Source organism: Vigna unguiculata, chromosome 7 (assembly GCF_037176805.1).
Source record: "Vigna unguiculata cultivar grain cowpea cultivar isolate G323 ecotype 2 chromosome 7, ASM3717680v1, whole genome shotgun sequence".
NCBI lineage: Eukaryota > Viridiplantae > Streptophyta > Magnoliopsida > Fabales > Fabaceae > Vigna > Vigna unguiculata.
Genome location: NC_140798.1, coordinates 40,895,346 through 40,918,343, shown reverse-complemented (window position 1 = coordinate 40,918,343; position 22,998 = coordinate 40,895,346). Strand labels below are relative to the sequence as shown.

Here is a 22,998-nt window from a genome sequence, read left to right as displayed (position 1 = left end):
GGTAAAAATGTGAATAGACCAATATATAAGGATAAGTGATATCAGTCAACTTCCAAGTAAGTATTACGGAGTTTAATTTAGTCTCACATGATTTAAGTATTGTGAGATGTTGTTCTCAACTTGAATGACCATTTTTTTATTTTTTTATTTTTTCAAAGTCATCAAATCAACACTTGATAGATGTGTTTTTGGAGAAGAGAAAATTGATTTGATAAATTATTCGTATTAATCACCACACTCTCGTAAAAGAATGTGACTATTTTTTTATTATTTAAGTGACATTAATGAAAAATAATCTTAATTTTATTATTTTACCATCACTTTTACAAAACCTATATTTCTCATTTTAACTTAAAATATATCTGATGTTTTGATGATAAAATGAAAATAATATACTTTAAAGGATAAAATGCATCCAAATCAGTAATTATATAAAGTTAACGATTGAAATTATAATGAACTACGTTTTAAGATACACATGCCTACTTTTGTCACAATATATTGATTGGAATTTTTTATACACCGTTATAAATACATTTGTATTTTTTTATACATGTATGTATGTAGTATATGTTGGTTTAGATTAAAAGTAAAGACATTAAAATGATTTATAACATGTGAGTCAATGGCTTACTATGATTCAAGTAGGGTTGGTTCACTTTACTTTAATTTTATTGAATTTTCATTTTATAGATTGCTTTAAAAATTATTTAAATAGTTGAATATTTAAAAATAAATAAATAATTATTTTTTTATGTAGATTAGCTTAAACTTATGATGGGTTGAGTCGAGTTACAAAAGTTCTGTCTCACTATAAAATGAGTCGAGTTAACACTCATTTTTAACCCAGTTCATGGTAACCTAACTTGTGCAAACTGGATTGACTAATTTTTACATGTCTAATTAAAAGTGAAAATGTGAAGAAAATTTGGAAAAATTAGAAAATATGAAAATAAAAGTGAAATAAAAAGAGAAAGAAGAGAACTACGACGTAAATGAACAAAATATAAGAAAATGAGTTGGTGTTTTTTCACTTCTCTAAATGTACCGAAGAGTGAGTGAAAATAAAAAAACCATTTTATATATTTTCATATTAATTTAAAACACCCTTTTTTTGTATTACAACTATTTAATTTCAAAAATAATAAAACAATAAATCCAATAATATATATTTTCTTGTTCTTTGTTTTTCTTTTCAGATGATAAACTCATAAAAAACAATTTATTTCTTTATTTTTCTTAAACCAATAATAACAATTTAAATTTCTATATTTGGCTTTTCTTTATATCATTGTCTTATATTCACGTAACATGTGAGTTCACGGTATATAAACAAGTCAATTTATTATTAGAGTGACTTATGAATGAAAATATTATATATATATATATATATATATATATATATATATATATAATATAAGATATATAAGAGTTTTACCAATTACTTTTTATTTGATTTTAAACTCCACAAAGATAACATTTTTAAAATTAAATAGATTTGTTCGTACATTGAAATTTATTTGTGAATAAAAAAATAATGTGGGTCTTATATACAAGTCTTGATCAAATTAAATATAAAATACTCTTTCCAATTTTGAACAATTTTTTTCAATTGAATATTCTCGAAATATCTTTTTTTTTTAACATTAAAAGTTAATATTTGTGGAATTCATATTAAAATAAGAGTGAAGATAGATGCATATTACTAAATTTGCATAGACAAATTTCATAATATTTATTTAGACTTTAATTTATAATTGTTTTAATTTAATCAAAATATTACACTGGTGTAAGTGTCGTAGTCTTTAAAAAATAATTTAAGATGTTATGTTTTCTTATTATAATAAAATAATAATCGATTTTCATGTTTTTATAAGGTTGACGATGGTTATGGAATTTAGATTTTTTTTTAATTGTCATATAATCGATATATTAATTCAAATGAAAAAGTGTAGAATAAATATATTACGCTTATTATCATTCATCTCAAAATAATATTTTTATTAATTAAAAACTCTAAAGACGATGTTTTAAGTCATTTTTTAATATTTAGGTTATATAAGTAAGTCTGTCACAGTTAAAGAGTGTAGTGTCGTGTTTTCTCATGATTTTGTCTGTGTGAGTATTTATTTGCAATCCTGATGATACCAGATTCAGATTTGTTCATTCGATTTGAAGTATGCATTGACCTTTTAACATGTCCCTGCCCGGAGAACGCATCGCGCTCCCTTGAGACGACACGTGGCACACTAGTGGCTGGGAGCTCCCGGGCAGCATTTGGGTCAGCTAAGAAATATCTGGTCGTAGAGGCACGCACCCCTACGATATTTCTTTCCCTCACTCGCTCCCGAGTCCACCGTGTCAACTCGGTTCCGCCATACCCAATCACCTCTCATTTTAAGATATACACAAATCTAATTCTCTCACTGTGCTTAACTACACATTCAAATTTCCAATCTCCACCTGGGTCCCACCTCCACCATCATCACCATCATCATCACACCACCATCATCATCATCCACATCATGCCATCTTCTAAATTTCTCTCTTCAAAATCTTATTTATTTTAAACGCATTGTTTGTCTAAAAACATATATTATAGCGCATATGGTTTAGCTGGTTCGTTTTCATTGGCTCCGTTAACTGGCTTGTCTTCACGTGCTTCGGATTCGTACCTTTCTCCAATCCTGCTTTGACCAAAACACCCTTTTCTGCCTCGGGGTTAGTTAAAACAAATTTTCATGCAACTAACTTCCTTTTTAAATATGAAAAAACAACATTGTAAAAATATTCATCCAATTAAAATAATGATTTAGATTTTGAATTCTTATATGGAAAAAAGAAAACATATTAAAATAATTTAAACTTTTCCATGTACATTATGAACCCGCATTAAACGTGCATCATGTAAAAATATCACATTTCTTCAGTTGTTTATGATTTTTCTTAAATAGAATTTTTTTTTCTATTTTTTATTTTCATATCACAGTATCAACAATTAATGTTGCGATGAATTTTGAAAATAAAAGCTAAATAAAATAAATAAAGGATTTAGAGGTTTTACTGTAAAAAATGACTAATGTTAATGAGTGTTCAAAATTACCTTACAGAGTGGTCCCATTTTTGTTATCGATTTGCTGCAGTGTCGAGAGAACCATCAATCTTTGTTTCGACAATAAACTAATAAATCATTATTTGTTTATGGGAAACCTTAATGCCAAACTCACATGCAACAACATGATGAAGGTTTTGCTGGCATAGTTCAAAATTAAAAGTAACATTAGTATATTACTTTTTTTTTAAATTGATTTATTTTTATTCAGTGTTACTTTAGCGAAAAGTTTCCATCTTTGCGGTGATATAAATTTGATGCAATTATTATATATCTAAAGAAAGCAGATGTGATAACTAGTTAATGACTGCAATTTGATCAATGTCTTGCTAACCGTTGTTTATTACATACTAATGAAGAACTAAATAATATAGACATTTACGAAATTAAAACAATTTTTGTGTATGATTATTAGAAGAATCTAGAATGATGATAATAAGGTAGCGCGGTAGAAGAATGTGGTCGGTTACGGAATAACGATAGCCAGGTAGAATTGGTACACTTGTCAGTTTCAACGCCCGAACAATCTCTTACCGTAATGGACTTAACGATTAAATACTTTACATTAACAATGGCATCGTGTAGCATACACCGTACACGTGTCCATAATTAGGGTGTTAGGTGCTTTATGTGTAGGCTCACGCGCTTCAATCGTCACTGTGTCGGCAACTGATATGCTATTATAAAGGTTTTGGGCGGCTACTTAGCATAAGAGGAATTAATCACCCTCTGATGTAACGTTTCACTTCGTTTTCCACTATTAATTCTTCTCACTTTCCTACTTTTTATTTTTTCTTTTTCTTTTTCTGTTTACTCTCAGATTTGTCCGTGTCTAACTGTATTTTGTTGTGATCAAATGAATGATGATGGTTATTAGATTTTCAAATAAATTTCAGGTTAATATGATTTATGATTATGAGAAAAATTAGGTTTTTTTGTTAAGCAAGTGCATTCCAGTGTGATGAATATATTGATTTGTATTTTTTGTTAGAAAAATACAATCTTATCCACTTTAAAAGCAGTTTGGCACAAAAGAAAATCTTGCAAGTTGAAGCTACAGTTTTATCCCAACTTGTGATTATAGTAGTTATTTGAGGATGCGTCATTTCAAGCATCGTGGAGAAAACAATCATTTACCAAACTTGGTTTATCCAAATCAATTCACCATTGTCTGAATGCATTAAGTGAAGTGACTCAAACTGAATTAAAGGGTATGTTTAGATATTAATTGTAGCATCTAGTGAAATAACTTCTGTACATTAAGGTAATCGTAATTAATTAGTAAGGATTCATTATTTTAAGATGTAAATAGCATGAAAGTAATATATGAATAATACCGCATAATTTCTCTATGAATACATTCAATTTTTAATTAAGATAGTGCTATTATTGACTTTAAACGTTGGCATCTCTTCATCATATTATAAGCCAAAAAATAGTAGGTCTTACAAGAATAATAGGTTATCTCAGCTTAAAGTTTAGTTGAACGAATAATTTTTGTTATAAAGTTTGTAAAAGGTGAAAATAACTTTTACGATGTGAAAAGCTGTTTTCTCAAAGAATATATCAAAAGAATCTGATGGGCCTTGAAAGTCACAAACGGGTGAATCAAGATTGAGCAGTTCTTCATGCACCTCCATAATTATTTTTCCTATTTTTTTTTTCAGAATATACAATTTAAAAGTAAAAAATAAATTTCTAATTATATAATTCAGAGGTAAAATAAATTTTGAATTATATAATTTGAAATTTGTTTTAAAAAAAGTCCAAATTATATAATTTGGAAGTCATTTTTCACTTCTAAATTATATAATTTAGAAGTTAGTTTTAATTTATATATTTTGTAGTCTAAAAATATAAAAAATGATTTAAAGATTGTAAAATTTAAAAAGTTTTCTAACTACGTTATCTAAAACTCAAAAAAATACATCTAAATAAAAAAAGAAAATTATGAAAGTGCGGGAAGAAAGTTATGGAGGTGCAGGAAGAAAGTGGCTGAAGGTTGAAAGAGACAGCCATTTAGAGCCCAAATAGAGAAAAGGCAACAACATTTCTTGAATTTGAAAATTTCGATTTTTCACGTCACGTGAGCGTGACCCAGATAAATCGCAGGAAAACGAACAAACAACCTTAGTCTGATGCCTGAAACCGACATCTCCGTCCACGTCCATGGTTATGAAGACGAACCTGCTATTCTTTCTTCTCCTTTTTGCTTCAACAATTTCCTCTTCTCTTGCCAAGGGTTCCTTGCAACAAACCCTTCTTCCTTCAGGTATTCTTCGTATCTCAAACCACGCTAATTGCTTTTGTGTATTTGTTTTATTTTAGTTATCCGAGTTAATTTAACTCGGTTCCATTGCGTTATTTGAGTTAATTTGGCTGCATTAGGAATTAAGTTGGGATAACTATATTTAAGGTTCGGAACTTTTTATTTTATGATATTTTTTACTTGTTATAATTATTTTTGAACTTCTCGAGGTTCTGAACGGATGAGACTGGAAATAGTCTTGACTTGCATCTGGATTTATATTCTGTTTATTTATGTTTTAATTGCCTGAGTTAGGAGTTTGAAGTGAAATGCTTCAACTTTGGGGCGGGCTCAGAATTTACATGTTGTCATAATGAGTTGCCTGATAAGCTTTGCTGTTTAGTTTGGAAGGTTGAATTTTGAATTTGAAGTTTCTAACTCGTGCTTTTCTCGGTATTAGAAGAATTCAATGACCGTAGTAATGCAAGTCGCACAAGGCATTTGTTAGAGAATGAGTCTCAGGCTCAGACAAGGTAATCATAATGGATCTTCTCCTGGATTGCTATGATGTAGTTATTACTATGTTTTGTTCTGCATTTAATGTGTTTTCATTTTTAATGTTTGTTTATTATGTTATCTATCAGTGTTGATTTGGTACAAGGATATATGTCCAATGATGACCTTGAATGGGCCATCAAAAATTTTGGACAAAGATGCAGCAACATTTCCAGGATATACAGGTGATTCCTCATACTGGTACACTTCTCAATTGTCTATCCCAAAATTGTGCCCGGCAGAGGTCATTTGAGCTTACTGTCACTGATCCTCCATTTACGAATAGATGAACTTGTTAAAAGGTCTGTTCTTCTTGCAATTGCTCAACTGACTTGCACTTTGTTTCTCTCTTTGAGGGATTCTTGGAATGGGCTATCAGTATTGGGAATAGTGTAAATGGATTTCCACTGGTAATTTCTTTTCATTTTAAGAACTCATTTATAACTTAAACTTAAATCTAAATAAGTTTCATATTACTGATTGTCATCGCTTTTTTTTTTTTCTTTTCCTCCATTCCATATAGTTGGTGATAGAGATTTCGGACAAGCCAGGAGAAGAAGAGAGTGAACCTGCATTTAAGGTGAGTGTTTGCCACCCAATACCAGTGGAGCAACTAGCTTATGATATTATTTTATTTCAATTTTTCTGCTTTTGACTGGAAATATTACATACATTTAAAACTGTTAAAGTAAGAATACGATGATACATTGTATAGTAGATTGAAATAAGTTCTCCACTCATTTATCTTCAACACTTTTGATTCCCAACTTTATCCAATGGTTATTACTTAAGAATTCTTGTTCATTAATTTCCTATCCGTGCCATATGGGATACTTGTCTTGATATTCCAAAGTTTTCTTGTTCTTTATTAGGAACACTAATGCATTCTGCATGCATCAATTTACTGAACTGGCAGAAGTTTTACGGGGTAAGTGATCAAATAATTCAAAGATTTGAAGTCTAAAAGAAATCATTGATTTATAATTGCGTAGAAGACATCTGTCATAAGAATCCCACTCCTGTTCAATGCCCCTCTAAAATAATTATCTCAGTTAAACTGTAATAGGATGCAAAATAATCTTTGGAGGGACTACTCTATTTTTTTTTGGGATTTTTATGCATATAAGGTTTAACAATATGTTGTTGCTTTTTCTCTCAATAAATTATTATTTATTTTTCTTTTTACTGATATATGGAATAGTTGTGTTTTCATTTTTGGCCATTATTTTGTGTTCTTTGTCATATTTATACTTCTATTTTGTTAATTAAATCTCTGTGGAATGTTCTGTGGTCTTGTATTCAGCAACTCTGACCAAAATTATGCTGATGCAGTATATAGGAAATGTGCACGGTGATGAACCTGTGGGACGCGAGCTTCTTATAATTTTGGCCAATTGGTTATGTGATAACTATTTGAAAGATCCTTTGGTATTTTTCTTTCCTTTATTTGCACAGATATAATCTGATATGTTTCCCGTGTTTGTCACTTTGTTGTGCATGACAGATATGTGCCTTTGCTGTTACATTGCTGATAGTGTTAGAAAATCATAAGAACTACTTAAGAAATAGTTAGGAATATTGTTTGGGGAAAACTTATCTAAACTTTACGATAGATACATTTAAGGAGACATCACAGTTGTTCATGCCACATGCACTGGAATTGTAATGTCTAACTAAATAGTAATGATGATAGAATTATAAGGTCTAGCTAAGTAGTAATAACATCCTAAAGATATATCTGACTATGACAGCACAAAGAACATTACTGATACTGGTGCAAATTCTTGAAGATTATAAGCTGTTGTAATAAAGATTTTAAATTGAGGTTGTAGTCTCATCACACCCTTGATATTGTGGAAAAATTGGGGACAAACGCTGCCACAATTGTGGTTGCAAGTGATTTTCTTGATATTACTGTAAATTTTGGACAAATGTGGTTGCCCGTGACATCCTTGATACTGCTGTAAATTGTGGACAAATTCGGCCATGTTGCAGTCACAGTGACTGTAAACTTTGACATTTTAGCAAAAAATATGGTTGCATACTGTTATTTAAAACCTTGGTTGCAAATTGGATATTTATTGTTGTGCAGAGAAACGCTAGTGACTCTTCAAGAGAAAATTATTCTACAGCCTGATGACGATTTCTTCATTTTTTTTCCAGTATTGAATCTTTTATAATGAAAAATAGAATGAAAATCATCAAATAAGGCTTTCCCTTCCTGCTGTTAATATGAATATTCAGATGAGTGAATGTTAAACGACTATTCATGTTACAAATTCATTCAATATATAAATGAACTATATTTTGGTATATCGGAATTCATTTAATCTGCTTCAGTGCTCATATCTTCCATTTTGTCAGTGACACATTATTGGCAGCTTCTTCCTACACCCTATCAAAGTTTCCGGAAACTTTTGTCTGGAATAGGATTGTGATGAGTGTCTTCCGGAAAATGTTTTCTGGAATTGATTTAATGTGTTCCAGAAAGTAAAATCCAAAATTGATGGGGTGTAAGAAGAAGTTGCCCACATTATTTTATGATTATTTATTATTTTGTTTTTACTTTTACATTGTCCGACTTTTAGTGAAATGTTTCAGGCGACATTGATTGTGGAGAATGTACACCTTCATCTGCTTCCATCAATGAATCCTGATGGGTTTAGTTTAAGAAAGCGTGGTAATGCTAATAATATTGATTTGAATCGGGATTTTCCTGACCAGGTATATATATATGTTTTCTATTACTAATAGTAAGTGTAATGTATACAATATGCTAATGAGATTGGTTGACGTTCACTGTTACTATGAAATAAAATTCTAATATTAGAATTAATATTGATGTTTTCATGTTGAATGAGAATTTAATATTAGAACCATTAGCTTTTACTTTATGGATGTGCATGTATACAGATTTTTACCTTTTATTTGAATTTAATTTAAATTTAAAGTTGCAATTTGTATGTCAAATTGTTCGTTAAAATTACTGCTATTTCTTGCTAACTCTTCTAAACATTATCCTACAATGTTTGAATTCAAAAAATCAGTTCTTTTCTGTAAATGATGATGAGGATTCCCGGCAGCCTGAGACAAGAGCAATAATGAATTGGTTGAAAGATATACGATTCACAGGATCTGCCACGTTGCATGGGGTATTAATTCTTTGGATTCACATAATATCTTGTTTGCTTGATCTATTAATTCATTAATTTTTGTGAAGTATACTCTGGACTCAACTGTTCATTTCCGGTTTTTCTTTCATATATATATAGGGATCCAGCTATACATGAAGAAATTACATCCTTGGTTTTTTTCTGCAATCTTTCAATTTTCTCCATTAGATATACATACACACTGCTAAGCAGAATTATATGGGTTTGTTTAATGGCAATAAGATAAATTTGTCAAGTCAAGTCATTGAAAACTTGTGTTCATTTCTTCACTGACATTCACTTTATTTTCATTCTATGGTTGAAAATGTGAAATAACCCAGAATAGTGGATATTTTAGAATTGATTATAGCTCGTTTTCATTAGTATTTTTCATGTATGCAGACTTTGTTCATTAATAGTGTCTTTTTCTTTGAAACCTCAGGGTGCCCTTGTTGCAAATTATCCGTGGGATGGTTCTGATGATAGAAGGTTGTAAAATACTTTGGTGTATTCATTTCTCACTATTTTAATTTGCATTTTGTGTCTACTTTGCAACTCATTATGTGTTTCCTATGTCATAATAAAAGCTATTTCAATAGCTCACCATTTTTCTTCTGAAAGGAAAATTTTACCTCAACTTTAAGACTTACGGAGCTGAATGTTGGATGGTAAAAAAGTCAGTAAGAGAAAAAGTCACTGTAGTAGATAAGATAATACTGCATTGAATGAATAGACATACTAGACAACATAGGATAAGAATATATATGCATTAAAGAAAAAGTTAAAGTAAGTTGTAGAAAAGATGGTAGAAACATGCCTTAGTTTGGGCATGTGTGAAGCAGACTAGGAGAAGCTGACAATAAGGGGAGTAAATCAGATGGAAAATAGCCATATTGTTAGAGGTAAAGGGAAACCAAGAAAAACTATAATTGAAATTATTAAGAAATTATTCAGCCATCTTTTGTGCATTACATTAGAAATGTATAATGACATGTTTCCATTTGTGTTGAATTTGTCTATTGATATGAATAAATTACAGGACAAAGTACTATGGGTGTCCTGATGATGATGCATTTCGGTTCATGGCAAGTATCTATAGTCATTCTCATTACAACATGTCTTCAAGCAAGGAATTTCTCAGTGGAATTACAAATGGAGCAGCTTGGTATTGCTTTTTTGAATGTATTGTTTTGTAGTTTATTACTGAAATCTGTTTCCTTTTAATGTGAGCACAATTTAGAAATGGTACTCTCTCCAGGTACCCTCTATATGGCGGAATGCAAGATTGGAACTACATACATGCTGGATGTTTTGAGTTGACCTTGGAAGTTAGTGATAATAAATGGCCTAATGCTACTGAGGTTAGTTCTAACTTTTAATTCCTTGCAGTTTTAAAATGACCGAAGTATATGCAGAATAGGACAAAATAATTAAGACAAATTACACTTTACACCTGATATTTTTTTCTTTTCTTTTTACTTTGACCTCCCTTGATAATTATAAATGGATAAGAAATGGCAATATGTTGTTTTAAATTAAGAGGTTTGTTTAAGGTGAAAAAAATGGAGGCAATTGAATGCAACTATATTAAACCTTGGGGTATGAATGTAATTTTTCCTACATAATTATTACAAGAGAACACATAAAAAGCAAGAAAACCGTAAGTGACAGGAATAGTGGTCCAGTCAAGAAGCCCCAGAAAAACTTGGGATGCATTGTAACATTATTCAAGCATTCAATTGGAAGTTTTGATTGTCAAAACAAGTAGGATAAGAGGATATGTTTCTAGGTCACATTGTCTCTTAAATCTGTCTGGAGCCTTAGCAATACAATTACTACTGTTCATCCATTTTTAATATTTTTACCCAGATCTTACCTGCTCCATTATTAAAAATAATTCTCTAGATTCAATGATTATGAGTTTTCTTCCATTCCATTTACATAGAAGTTGGACTTGAACTATTGTAAGACACGTAATTTTTTTCAAGTTCTTTTAACTGCACTGTTTTGGACTCTTGACCAACATAAGCACGATAAGAGATAGTGGTAGACATATAGAAGTAATGATCACAAGGCACTAGATTCACGTTGACAGTGTGGTGGTTAAAAGGAATATGAACTCTAGGGAGCAACAGAATTATTATATGGTAGGGAGGAGTGAAGTGTGAACTGTCATAGAAAATGATTAAATGGAGAAAGTGGAAGAGAAGCAAAGGCTTGACAAGAATGAGAAAGGTGGAAGAGGGGCTTTTGGGAGGGGTAGAGTATTCTGTGCATCTGCAAAATTTCTTTTACTTCCCTGTATTTTCTTTTGTAATTTCAATCTAAACAGAGTTCTATCTAACTCTGCATGCTTTAGGAGCTTTTTTTCCACCTCTTTTGTATCCTAACTCCATGTATCTGTCAGATACTTACTTGGTTTGCATGCTTGGTATCTACATATAATTGGTTATCATTTACTTTAAGAGTTTCTTATGATGACACCTGTTTACTTTGTTAATGTGCAGCTTCCTATTCTTTGGAAATACAACAGAATGAGCTTGCTTAATCTTGTGGCAAGCCTCGCGAAGGTATGCTGTTTCTTTTCATAAGCTTACCTAAAGAACTAATGTGAAATTATCCTGTCTTTTGCTTCAGAATTTTTGTAGAAGCCCTTCAATGGTTCTTGTTAATATTCAAGAGAGAGGATGTAGGAAACTACAATCTGAGTGAATGTATAATTGTATACAAGTGATCTTTGACATTATGTATCAGCTTTAAATTATAAAGAGAATGAGGCTCTTTGCAGTCTGTTATAAAAGTCTGAGAACACATGCTAATTACATTACACGCAATATACTACAATGGCTACTATTTCAACAGCTTCTAGTGATAAAATCATATTTTCTTTTTGACTGTTGAAATTAATTCCCCTATATATGGTCACTTTTGTGCACAAGGAGAATGCTGATAGAGACCGGTTGACATAAAATATGATAATAAGGAGATAGATATAAGTTCTTAATTCGATGTTCTCCCTAATGGAACTGGACTTCTCCCATCATTTCAGTTACAGTTAACACTGAAAATCCGCATCAAATGCAAGCATTACACGTAAAAGAAATTACTTTCACCCTTCTTCAGATTCCATTCTAATAGAAAATAGATCCAAAACATATTTAAGCATTGTGAATGTATCCTGAGAAAAGGAGAACATAAGCTTCCAAGAACTCTTAGGCATGTCATAACCAAGCAACTATGAATCTACTGTCTCATGTATCCTCTATACTATTTATAGCAATTTACCAACTAAGGCTGTGAAGCCTTATTTATTTTTTTTGTGGTCATCTACTCAGAATATTTTCGAAGGGCAATGTGCACAAGGAAAAGGAAAGTTTAAAAAGGAGCTTCAGCACATTCAACTGCTTTCTATCAATTACAACCATGTGCACATTATCCTTTACCAGACAGATTCTTTTCCTTTGATTTCTAATATTATACTAATCTTCCCTTCGAATTTTACAAACATTGAAGGAAACCTGAAACATTCAGTTTCAAAAATGCTTGAAATAAGATGTGCAATAATATTTTGACAGTTTTTATTTTTGTTTATTGGGCTTAGTTGTATTTTATCCTTTCCACTTTATATTTTTTTTATTAAAAGATAACCTTTTACGTTATATAAAAACTATGCATAGATCGGTTAGCAGATTCTTATATTTGCACATGCTTAAAGTGTTGCTCCTACTGCTTCATATTTAGATCGATTCACAATTTTTTATCTACTCTCTAGACAGGAGTGCATGGAAGAATATATTCTTCAGTCGATGGAAGGCCATTACCGGGCTCTGTAACTGTCACTGGAATAAATTATACAGTATGTGAGGCTATTTATTTATTTATTTTTTGCATTTTTCCTTTCAAATCTGTCTCTAGCCCCCCTCCTTTCTGTATGTCTTTTCCATGCAGGAAGAATATATCTGCACATTTTGTGTTCAATTAGATAACAATGCGAAATTTTTATACTGATCTGTTGTTGTACTGCATCTTGTTTGACCGATTAATTTATTAGATAGAAAAAAAAATGATATCTTAAGTTTAAACTTCGTGTTTTAATTGATAGTCTATGGGTTGTTTTGTTCGTTGCTATAATTCTTGATATTTCCCAAATGCATGTTTGATTCACGCTTCACTTTGATGGTTTAATATGTATCTGTTAATTATCTGGACTGGCAGGTTACAGCCGGAAAAACTTTAGGCGACTATCATCGCTTTCTTGCCCCAAGAGATAAATACGAAGGTATTATTATATTTAATTCAAATTCTTTTTTCAGTATAGATTGAAGCCTACCCAGAAGACGTTCTCAAATAATTAAATAAAAAATGCAAATTTCATGATTTGGTAAATCTAGATGGGTTCTCAAGTCGTCCCTGTTATTTAGTTCCCTATTATTTCAACAAATTGAACACAAAGGGAATTCAGATTTTACTATGCATTAGTGAGAAATTCCTCGATGGAATATAGATGTCATCCCAACCCAGATGATAATATCCTCTTTTTTTCGGCCTATTACATTAGTTTCAGTTTCTTTATCATTTGTAATCAATTTCTCAATATAAATTGCAGTGGTGGCTACCATGATTGGCTACAAATCAAAGAATACAACTATTTGGTTGGATGATGGACCTGTGTCATTGGATTTTGTTCTTGATCCTGAAGTCAGTGTCAAAGGAAGTGTACTGCAGAATGTCTATGATTGTGACTGTGGCAGTAAAAGCACAGAAGAATTTGTTCAGTTTCTATGGGGCGCTCACTTGGAAGTTTTCTTTATTTTGATTGTCATTTTAGGATTTTTACTTTTTTTATTTCGGAGGAGAGCAAAAGTCAAAGTTTCTACAAGCAGACAGTTATCGGGGTCAAAAAAAACTGTCGAGGTTTAAAGTTAATGAAATGCTGTTTGTATTAAAGTTTTGTTGTATATTAAGGTTCGATTCCTTCAGATGGCTAAAGTGTATTCATATCACTAAATGATGCTGTTTGAAGAAACTAGGACAATATTCATATGAATATTTCTGAAGATGCATAATGTTCGTTCATGTTTATTCGGCGCTTTATTGTTGGTACACTTCAGTTCGTGAAAGGAAGAAAAGGGGAAATTAAAAGAACGTTGCCCAAAACATCCAATTTTACTGGCATCTGATACCAATGTATTAACTGTAAGTTAATAGTTTCTGTCCAATAATAACTCAGACAAAATACCCATGATGTTTTGGAGAAATTATAAATGCACCATTTAAGCGTGGGTGAATCATATAAACTTCACTTTCTAGTTGGACATTTCAAATTCATAATTTGCTTAGCTGGAAGGTTTAGACAGTTAAAATATATTTCAAAGCTATTGATTTGAATTCGGCTTTTACTTTCTCCACCCCATGATTTCTTGCGTCTCAAGTTTTAAAAATGACCACTTGCTTCTGGATTACATATTTTGGAAAATTTTCAGAATAAGTTTTTCAAAATTTTCAGAACAAGATTTTTATAATGAGATTTCCGAAAGATTTTTCAGATAAAAATTTCTAGAACACAAATTTCTGAAAAAGGAATTTTCAGAATGCATAAAATACATTTTAGAATAAGTTTTATGAAATAGAATTTCTAAAACAAACTTTCTGAAACACGTAACATATAATGTCTCTTGGAACGAGTTTTTCAGAACACTTCTACACGATGTGTACAGGTTGAAAACGCATGCTTTTCATTTAAAACTGAGAAATGAGTTCTAGGGGCTAGAAAGACTACGAGCTACAATTTTATTTTATTTTTCTCTTCCTTTCCAAATCTCTATAGTACACTCTATTGTTTCGTATTTTGAATAAAACGAAAGAGAATAATTCTTCAGAAAAAAAAAAAGATGAAATAAATAAAGCTCCGGGAAGCCTTGTTAGCCTATTTAGAGAAAGCTCCGGGAAGATTTTATTCAGGCTTTATGACAAAGCCCAAATTTCAATTTAGGCCTGTCTTGAGCTCATCCTTTCAGGCCCGGCACCAATATAGGAATGAAGCTGAACAAAAACTGGCTCAATGCAATCATGAAATTAAATTAAATGTGCATTGCAACATCATCACCCTAATCCCTGCCTAGAAAAAACTCACTTCTGAATCTCAGCTTTGGTGTGTCGATTCCGAGCAAGTATTTGCTTTGTCTTCTCAAGAACACAAAAAAATATTGAACCACCAACTCCAATCCACAAAACCCTAGGCCCAATACCCTGCAGAACAGTGCAAATGTACAAAGTAAATCAGATAAAGCATTCAGCAAGTTTTGAGTTGAAGAAAAGTAAGAACAATGAGTATACCTTAAAAAGGGCATGAGTTCCTTCTTCTTTAACTATTGTCCTCACACAATCACTGATGCCTTTGTAATGGTTTTGTGATCCCTGAAGTTAGTGACAAAGACTTCAAATAAAGCATGTTCTAAGAGTGAAATCCACATAGCAAACCGTTAAAAAAAATTCTGTGTACCTGAACCATCAATCTGGTCTTTACCACATCAAGAGGAGTTGTGACTGCTCCAGTTATGGCACCTGTCAGGTATCAAATTCACCATTCTCAGTTCAAACAAATCAAGTTCGGCAAAACAGAGAGGTTTTAATAGATATGTAGTACCAGCCACTGCCCCAAGCATAGCATTCTCTGGATCATTAGGATCTCTTTTTGCCTGTAAAGAAACAAAAATTCCGGAACAATGAAATACCTCTAGCGAGCTTTTTGTTGTAACCTCATTCAAGCAAAGAGAAAGAGCCGGTTGTAATAAATCTGATAGTATTAATATATATATGCTTGAAATCCTTATTCCTGAGTTAACTACAATAATAACTAATTTTATGCACTTCTTTTCTTCATCTCAGACAAAATGAGATATACAATTTTACATGAAGCAGAAGCTTCATTTTTTAATAGATGGTTTAAAATCAAAAACAACTTTTTATAAAATTTCATAAAAATCAATTGACACTTCAAATTGCAAGCTTACCGCTAATTTATACCCAATACGGAGCTGCTCATAAATGCACAATTCTATGGCATCAAATGGTAAATCTCGCAATAAGAAAGATCCATATCCCTACAATATCCAACAAACAAAAAACAAAGTTCATTATAATATTCAAATAGCATGTAAAAAGGGAAAGCTAAGAAAATAATGTAAAAAGGCATTAAAGTTCCGATCACTCGGAACATCATATCTCTTCTCAATTACATAAAACTGCTTTTCAGAGTTCTCTGAATAAAAGGCACCACCAGGAACAATATTTTTAAAGCAGAAATCATATATGGTACCTATAAATTAGTAACTAACCAATGGTGATTCCAAAGATGTGAAATTTTGTCATACATACCGCATAAAGACCTTTAAAACCCTCATTTGAGACAATGAGACGAACAGCATCTGGAGCTGATCTAAATTGCCCAATCTGCATCCTTTGCTTAACAACCTAGAACGACATGGATATATTCCAAGTTCAAGAAGGCAGAAAATGCATGGCAATAAAAGAAGTAAAGCTAATTACCTCTGTTGGAACCCGAACAAGAGAAGAAGCAATGCCTCCAATAGCACCTGCAGCCTGCAATCAGCTTCAGAATATCAAAATAGCAAAAATTAAAAAGAAATGTCACTCCAACTTCAAGGTCAGGGCACCAGGCTAAGTGGCTTGTGTGGCAATCACTGAAGACAAGCTTGACGTTTAGATGATCAACATAATAACTCACCAAAATGTTTGGTTCACTAGTCATTAATAAGTTTTATAACTTCTATTTGTCTGTTTCAGTTTATATGAATCAAATTTTTCTCAAAAATTTAAATTAAGTTATACACTTCGGCTTTTGAAGACATGAAAATTGGGAGAACTTCTAAAGAATCAGAGGTACGTAAGTTGATTTTAACCACTGAGAAAAGCTTGATGCATTTTACCTCTTTATTTTATTCCCTTATAAGTGCTTGTTGAGGAGCTCATCTAAACTGGACTTCATGCATACTGAGGCTAACTGGTAAAATATTATAAGTCTGCTATCTTATTGGATTGGTTAACAAATTTTTTTGGAGAAATTTCTTGTAAATTTGGAGAGCAAACAAAATTACTAAATATTAGATATCATGATAGGTCTTTAAGATTTAAAATTGGACGAGATTGACTTTGGGGCATCATCACATTTTTACTTTGCAATGTCTTCCCCCATATCATTTACAAAGGTTGAAAAGTATCTTCAATATGCATATAAAATAATAAAACATGTTTGTAAATATGATTTGGTGGTACCCTTTAACATCAATATCATACATTAAAGAATTGGGTTCTCATGTTTTTGGTTATGTACTCATCTTGCTGTCACTCCTGGTTTGTGTATCCTAGGATTTAACTCACTAAGCAATGTATGAAACCAGAAAATTGGTATACAGTCATAAAAATTAACATCGGAATTCTAATATTATATGCAGGCGAAGAGCATAATCACGTACATATCTAAGGTGGAAGTTGGTGTGGCACATGGCAAATAAAGTCACTGCATAGTTAATTTGAAGAGATCGTTTCTTTTAAAAAAGATAGCCAACTTACAAAATGAGCCACAGCACTAAGATTCTCAGGCAATGACCTTAGCAATTGCTGCTTTGTGGGTTCATACACTCCAATAAAAATTGCAGACGCTCTGCAAGGAAGAATGGTCTATCAGGCATACGTGCTGATAATCAATTAAGAACCAATGTTTTTACCAAAATAAAAGAATGTTAAGGTCAATGTATCCTGGAAAAACTATCTCGTTGCAGTAGATAGATTAAAATTGTTATTATCTTCCTCATTGAGATATAGTAGAGTGAAAGCAAGAAATGCCCAAAATAGATCCTCTCCAACTATTGCCAATGATAATATGTTAGGAACAAGGCAATAAAGGAAAGAATAAAGAAGAGAAAAATAGACACATAGAATTTAACGTGGTTTGGCGTACAATGTGTATGCCTACGTCCACGACTACACTAGGAAGTATTTGTATTTCTGGTGTATCTTAAAGCTTTAAGGTGTTGGGTTGAGAGTGGTGTCAATGCCTTATGTGGTTGGGCTTAGGTCTCATTGGTGATGTATCTCCCCAGTGTTCCTCCCTCCTTAAAATCCTAACAAGTGGTATCAGAGCCGATGGTTAATACCGGCTCAGACGAGTGTAGTACCAGTATGGTCCTAGTATCGAAAGTCTTCCTGACAGTGTGGGTCAGGTAAGCGTGTCCCGTTAAGAAAACAACGACGGTACAGAAAAGGGCAGAAAATGAGTACTCGTGGTTGGGAATACCAAAATAGAGAAAGTAGAGCACCATATAAGGATCAAGGCCCATAAACCCATCGTCTTAAGGTTTTGGGTTGAGAGTGGTGTCAATGTAATACAAGGTAATTATGCTTTCAAATGCTTTGCTCATACTCTGATTATAAGTTAGAACAACATTAATGTTAACTTGTGTCCTAAATCATAATAGTAATGAGCTCTAGGCTCCAAAGAGCTGAGATAGTTCTGAGTACAGAAATAGCAAGTAGTGTATATGCTATTGCATATTTGCTCAGCTTAAAATCAGAATACGATCCATCTTTTTTCCCAGTACAAATACACAAACCACCTTCAAGAAAATAAAGAAAAAAATTCTTTATTCAGAACAAGCAGTTACAGAATATTTCAAAAAATGATTATAGAATAAAAACAGATTCCTTTGGTCAATTCCTAATAGGTAAAACTAGGAATATAAAATTTACATGCTTAAGTTTATGGCATATAAGCTAAAGCATCTAACAAGCTCGAATCTAGATAAGTTTGCTGCTGGAAAAGAATAAAGTGAAAATCAAAAACTCAAGATAAACAACAAAAAAGTAATTGCCTTAAAAAATTATGTAAATATGAAAAAAAAATGTTCACTCACGGCAAGACACCAACAAGATTTCCAGACAATCCAGTGTACAGACCCTTCAGAGCAATCTTTCCTCCATCACGAGCAACCTGATATAGGATGGAATGAGTTATAAAATCAAAATTGATGCAAGTCTGTTTGTTCTACAATTTTGACACTGAAACTGTAGAAAGGTAAAATGGCCAGGTTAATTGTTACACAAAAGGAAGAATTCCATGCATTGGTCAAAGTCGATTTATGTTTAGTGGCTTATACGAGAAACTCATTCTAAGAAGAGATGGTCAAGGGAAAATGGAAAAATACAACAGAACTAATACTGTTGTTGGAATATATGAAATATCTTATCATATATTAGGTTATCCTCGAAAGTTAGTTCCTTTATTACCTTGTTAAGATTGGTTACTATATTTTTTTATCCTATCATATGATTATTTTCCCGAATGAGTTAAGATACGATTAGAATAAAATTTATAAATAAGGATTAGTACTATTGGTCTTATGGACATATAAACATCATCGCACTGTAATACATCTCAATTAAGATCAATTCATTTTCTCGTTCTCTTTTTTCTATCTTCCTCCTTCTATGCTGAAAACACCATAATTTCAACCATTCTATTACTTCCTCCCTATGAGGATTAAAATATCACAAGTTAAGCAATCTCATCACAGTGCTCCATTAGCATAAGAGTTCACATCAAACACGGTACAATGAATGTTGCACACAGTCAATATCTCACGCAAATATACAATTTGAATATCACATATTAAGTGACAATTGTGACATTTACAGAATTCATACTTTGACATGAACTAACATTTAGAAGCCACACTAAAATGGGGAAAAGAATACAGTAATTGGATAACCGCATGTTCAGAACTACAATACATGCTTCCTCCTGCGTAAATGAATTTGGTTATATATGTTTCCTTCCTAGTTCCTCCCTTCCCTTCAACCGTCACCCAACAGATGATAACAAAGAAAAACTAGATTTAAGGTCTAGAATATATACACATAATTCACCTGTAGTCGAGTTTTGATGGTATCAATGGGGTATAAAGCTGTTTCTACCATAACACCCGCAACACCTCCAGCAATGCAACCATCTACAATTAGATCAATATTTGTAAATATGTCATACAACAAAATACTAATAACAAAATACAATTAGAGATGCATGATCAGATCCAACTTAGGACCAGTTTGAGTTCCAATGCCAGACCCTGCATCATGAACCATAACTTTGCATAGAAATAGAAACATCGTCAACTACTTTTCTTGTAAAATATGCTTTGAAATTTTTATCAACATAAATGTCACTGGTATCATTATCTGCTCAAAATGTAACATAATACGCATAATGCAATGACACCGTTGATGAACATGTATCTAACACCGTTTAAACACCAAAGGATTGCAGTATTTTATCCATGTATCGAACAATCTTCAGCTGGGATGGCAAAACTTACCATATAGAACACGTAAAAAGTCAAATGGCTTTTTCTCTCCTTCAGTGATGGACATGAAGAACTTATCTGTGTCCTTTTGAACAGACATTTTAGACTTCAATGCATCTGTACAGACAAGTCACTTGTTCAAGATAAGCAATGCAAAGCACAAACACAAACCTCTGGCAACAGATTGACACAGCAATTTCAAGGTATTAATTTTAAAAAATTAACTTAAAAATAACATAGTCCTCCTTGAGTCTGAGACTCTAGAAAAAGGGAGCAGCATGAAGAACCTTTAGGCTAACAATGGGGACAGAATGAAAGTCAGGGTCACAAAAAATAAAATTGAAATTTGAGGAAAACCCATGTCGAATGCGACAGAGTAATGGCTACTATGATTCTCAGTTACAAAGTGGGAAAGAGTGGAATACCAATTGAATCTGGGGAGGGAACTTTCGAGCTCATGGGCAGTGTGCAAAGATCAAAGCTTTATCAAACAAAAAGCAATTTTTTTCAGACAATTCAACCAACCAAGTTTGCTGAACTCGCTTACGGCGGGTGGAGAAGCCAAATCCTGCAACAGAGGGGTTTTAGTTCCGTTTGTTTATTTATCTAATAATAAGGTTAAATTAACTTAATTGTTTTAAAAAATTAAGAAAAATACTATTAATAAAATAATCAATCGCTAACAACTTTTACGAAAAAAATTTCTCAAATAATCTCATATTTCCCGAAAACACTATCCAAAAAACTTATTAAATAATTATAAGACTAGACCTATCAACTATAGTAGGTCAGAAATAAACTTTTAAAGAATCAATTTCTGTGAACTAAAATGACTTTCAGACAATTTAAAATAGTTGGAATTTGATTCTTCAAAAATTTGAACTTTGATTTTGTTAATAAATAATAGTGATGGTAACGATGATCATAATGCATCCCACAGCACATGATTATGGTTGCCATTGATAATTCGAAGGGTGACCAAATGGGGAGAATGGTTTTGCGGAATGAAAATTGATTTGACCATTTCCCAGTGGCAGTGAAATTGCCCTGCGATTTGAGTTTAAGAAAATGTGAGTTCAGATTTATATTGAGATTTTTTTAATGTTGTCTTGTTGAACATTAATAATCCAAATTCGAAAATGTCTGTGTTATTTTGTCTGCTGCGGTTCCCTAGTTTTCTATTGTGCTAGAGTATGTGTGTGTATATATGCATAGTGGATGAGATCTTGCAATTAGATTTATGTTTGATTAAATTTATTAAAAAAAAGAAAAAAGCTGAAAACTTTTTTTGAAAAACAAGTTGTTTTAAAAAAAGTTTTTTTTTTCTATTTCTATTTTCCTAGGATATTTTTAAGAACAAATAAATATATCCTTATTTTTAATTTGAAGATATTGTAATATATATTGAGATAAAAATTACTATTACATTGATATATGGTATAAAATTGTTTTGTCACTTACTGAATATTATTTTTTAATATTTATAAATAATTTACAAATAAAAATAGAGTTTTACTTTTTTCATACTATGGTTTTATTTTATTTAGATACTAAATTATGTCTTTGTATTTTTCTTCCATAAGGTGTGCCCCTTCCACACTTTGCTACAAGATTGACTCACTGCTTCATTCATCCCCACATTTTGAGTTTAGGAGACACTAATTTCTTTTGGTAATAAAATACTAAATTCATTCCTTTTATATAATTTCATCAAATCTTTCAATTTTTAAAATGTTTAATTTATTCTTTAATTTTTTTAAAATATGTTCCCTATTGCCCTTTTATCCAAACTAGTACGGATGACGTTGATGAATTAAGATAAAGGGATAACATTAAACAGATTTTTAAAATAAAAGGATTGAGTTAAATATTTAAAAAATAAAAACCAATTGAAAAATGAAAGCAAAATGAGAAACTTAATAAGTTGACTAGTAGGTTATACTTATCATCACTACGTGAAGGTATATTAAATTTAAATTTATGAAGTTGTCTCTTAAATTGAATGAGTCATAGCAATTGTTGAATCATATTAATAACTTATGGAGTAGGTCTATCATATTCAATATGTTTACTGTGTTATAGTTAATGAAGGATAAGTCAAAGTTTGATTTTTGGGTGTTTTTGGTTATAATTTGACTTTTAAAGTTGATTAAGAAGATCGTAGGGTGTTGTACTTCACCGTCTTCAGTTTCTAATTTCTTAAACCATAAAGAAAATCAAGGCAAGATAAAACTACTATTATTTTATATCCTGGTTTAGGTTTAAACAGATTTGAAATTTTTATCTGAACAGTGTTGTGATTAAGGTATAAAAAAACTAATTTTTTTAAAAATGTTCTACACAAATTTGACGTATGATTTAATATATAAATTATAATAAATAAAACATCATATATTATAAAAAAATATAACATACGACATAAAATATAAGAAGATTTACTATTACAGTTATCTTAAATTATTATACTGAAAAGGAAATATTAAGGCACATAACAATGTCATAAACAGAACTTAACATAAAATCGTTTGACAACAAAATTGTTCAACAAAACAA

The 22,998-nt window shown here is 31.5% G+C and overlaps 2 protein-coding genes across 3 annotated transcripts; one reads left to right on the top strand and one right to left on the bottom strand.

The window, feature by feature from the left end:
- The first annotated feature begins 5,174 nt into the window (after positions 1 to 5,174).
- Positions 5,175 to 14,149, top strand: SOL1 (carboxypeptidase D). Of its 2 annotated transcripts, none has more exons than XM_028081655.2 (15): positions 5,175 to 5,384; positions 5,821 to 5,893; positions 6,005 to 6,100; positions 6,295 to 6,325; positions 6,439 to 6,495; positions 7,248 to 7,343; positions 8,517 to 8,639; positions 8,963 to 9,067; positions 9,510 to 9,556; positions 10,107 to 10,232; positions 10,326 to 10,428; positions 11,575 to 11,637; positions 12,840 to 12,923; positions 13,283 to 13,346; positions 13,674 to 14,149. In XM_028081655.2, the coding sequence occupies exons 1-15, from the start codon at positions 5,282 to 5,284 to the stop codon at positions 13,985 to 13,987; spliced, it is 1,485 nt and encodes a 494-aa protein (XP_027937456.2). In that variant the 5' UTR covers positions 5,175 to 5,281; the 3' UTR covers positions 13,988 to 14,149. The 2 variants fall into 2 exon arrangements, with proteins under 2 accessions (XP_027937456.2, XP_027937457.2); XM_028081656.2 differs by having other exon boundaries at positions 5,188 to 5,384; positions 5,824 to 5,893.
- Positions 14,150 to 14,843: 694 nt separating this feature from the next.
- LOC114190472 (putative S-adenosylmethionine carrier 2, chloroplastic) lies at positions 14,844 to 21,081 on the bottom strand. Its single transcript, XM_028079369.2, has 12 exons — positions 20,871 to 21,081; positions 20,458 to 20,562; positions 20,012 to 20,094; positions 19,000 to 19,076; positions 17,660 to 17,750; positions 16,616 to 16,669; positions 16,445 to 16,540; positions 16,081 to 16,170; positions 15,714 to 15,765; positions 15,570 to 15,631; positions 15,404 to 15,484; positions 14,844 to 15,316 (listed from the first exon to the last, which is right to left on the bottom strand). The coding sequence occupies exons 1-12, from the start codon at positions 20,902 to 20,904 to the stop codon at positions 15,197 to 15,199; spliced, it is 945 nt and encodes a 314-aa protein (XP_027935170.1). The 5' UTR covers positions 20,905 to 21,081; the 3' UTR covers positions 14,844 to 15,196.
- Between the last annotated feature and the right edge of the window lie 1,917 nt (positions 21,082 to 22,998).